A 1,593-nucleotide genomic window follows, 5' to 3' on the forward strand; every position below is an offset into this window, starting at 1 on the left:
ATTCCCATGTGACTCAGAGCATTCTGAGATATGTACAGCAATGACTCCTCCATCCCTGCTCCTTTTGTTCTGTCTTCATTTTCTCAAGACACTTTGGATTTTTTTACAGGAAGAACTAACGCAAAGTTCCATTTGATATTTTTAAAGAAGGATTCTTTAGGAGAAGAGATCTCAAAGCTCCGGTGGCAGGTTTGTCAGGCAGGATGGGAATGGTGGTGTCTATGCCCGTTTGACACTGTTCAGCAGGTCTGTAAGTTCACTGATGTACTTGATGGTGTATTTCAGTGTCTGTATTTTGGTGAGAGGCTGGCCTCTTTGGCTGTAGACAGGAGGGAGGTAATTGCGCAAGGTGTGTAAAGCATCTGCCAGGGTCCTCATCCTGAGCTTCTCTCTCTCACTGGCTTTCCTTCTGCGCTGTGCTGACATCCTGGCCTTGGTGCCTTTCTGAGCTTTGGCCTGTCCAGCATTTTGTAAGTATGCAGAAGGAAAATCTATCAAGCTGTATCCGATCAGGCTGCTGCTGTTGCTGCTGCTGTTGTAGGGCATCTCAGTCACAGCTGGACAAGGGGAAGAAGAGTACGATTCAAAGGAAGGAGATGGAGATAAGCTGTGAGGGGAGGAGATCTGGTTCAGCTCATAGGCTCCTGCACTGCTTTTCCAGTCCCAGGAAGACAGAAAGACAGAATTATCAGCGCCCAGATCAGTTTCCATATTAGTCAAAGTCTCATGCAATTTATCCATCCTGGAAGAGCCGTTGTAAGAAGTAATTCCCTCAGCTAAGGAGCAATGGCTGAAGTCTCTATGCAGGGAGACCCTTTTATGACAGACTGGGAGAAGTGACAAAATAGGAAAGAGGATTTGGTGGGGGGAGTTCAAAGGAGATCCCAAGTGCTAAGATGGAAAATGAACTCCTGATGTGTTATTTTCTTCTCACTGATAATTATCAACCTTCAGCTAAAAAACCTTTAAACTAACAGGCAACAGTGAGAAGGAAAAAAGATTATCTTCTTGTAACTAACCAATTAAGACTGCACATCTACATTTAACATGGGAGTGGGGAATAATTGATTAAAGAGGCAAAAGAAAAAAAAACACATCTACAAATGTATTTGATTTTATTAACATGGAATCCAAACAAAAATTATATGCAGTGAAGTGATCACTAGGCTAGAAAAAAAAAGGTCATATAAAAGCATGTAGTGGTATTTTCTGTGTAGTTATTTCAAGTCATTGTATAATAGCAGTAATTAATTTTGGCCCACACTGTATGCTGGTGCAATATTAACTGATAATCTGTGTTCTATGCTTAAATCAGAAAGTTAGTTTTCAGTTTACACTTACAGCTTTACAAATTTCCTTTGACATTTGTGGTTATAACTTCTCTTTGAATCTCTTTGCTTTTATCAGTAGAACAAGAAGCATAAAGGCTTATTCCCTGCAGCCTAAACATTTATTAACCATTATAAATTGCCCAACTCAAAACAAAAATAATCTGTAACTGTAAACAATGCTGAAGTATTGTCAGTGAAAAATTACAAATGCAATTTTTTTAAATAGTGTATGAGCCCTATGCCCAGACAGTAAACCTTTACA

The 1,593-nt window shown here is 39.9% G+C and overlaps 1 protein-coding gene across 1 annotated transcript; it reads right to left on the reverse strand.

Moving 5' to 3' along the window:
• Positions 1-205: 205 nt before the first annotated feature.
• Positions 206-741, reverse strand: MSGN1 (mesogenin 1). Its single transcript, XM_006137609.4, has one exon. The coding sequence runs from the start codon at positions 739-741 to the stop codon at positions 220-222; it is 522 nt and encodes a 173-aa protein (XP_006137671.2). The 3' UTR covers positions 206-219.
• Positions 742-1,593: the final 852 nt, after the last annotated feature.

Source organism: Pelodiscus sinensis, chromosome 3, assembly GCF_049634645.1.
Source record: "Pelodiscus sinensis isolate JC-2024 chromosome 3, ASM4963464v1, whole genome shotgun sequence".
Lineage (NCBI taxonomy): Eukaryota > Metazoa > Chordata > Testudines > Trionychidae > Pelodiscus > Pelodiscus sinensis.

Excerpts from the sequence above, each read along its gene's own strand:
- MSGN1 (XM_006137609.4), bottom strand. The coding sequence starts at position 741 with ATGGATAAATTGCATGAGACTTTGACTAATATGGAAACTGATCTGGGC.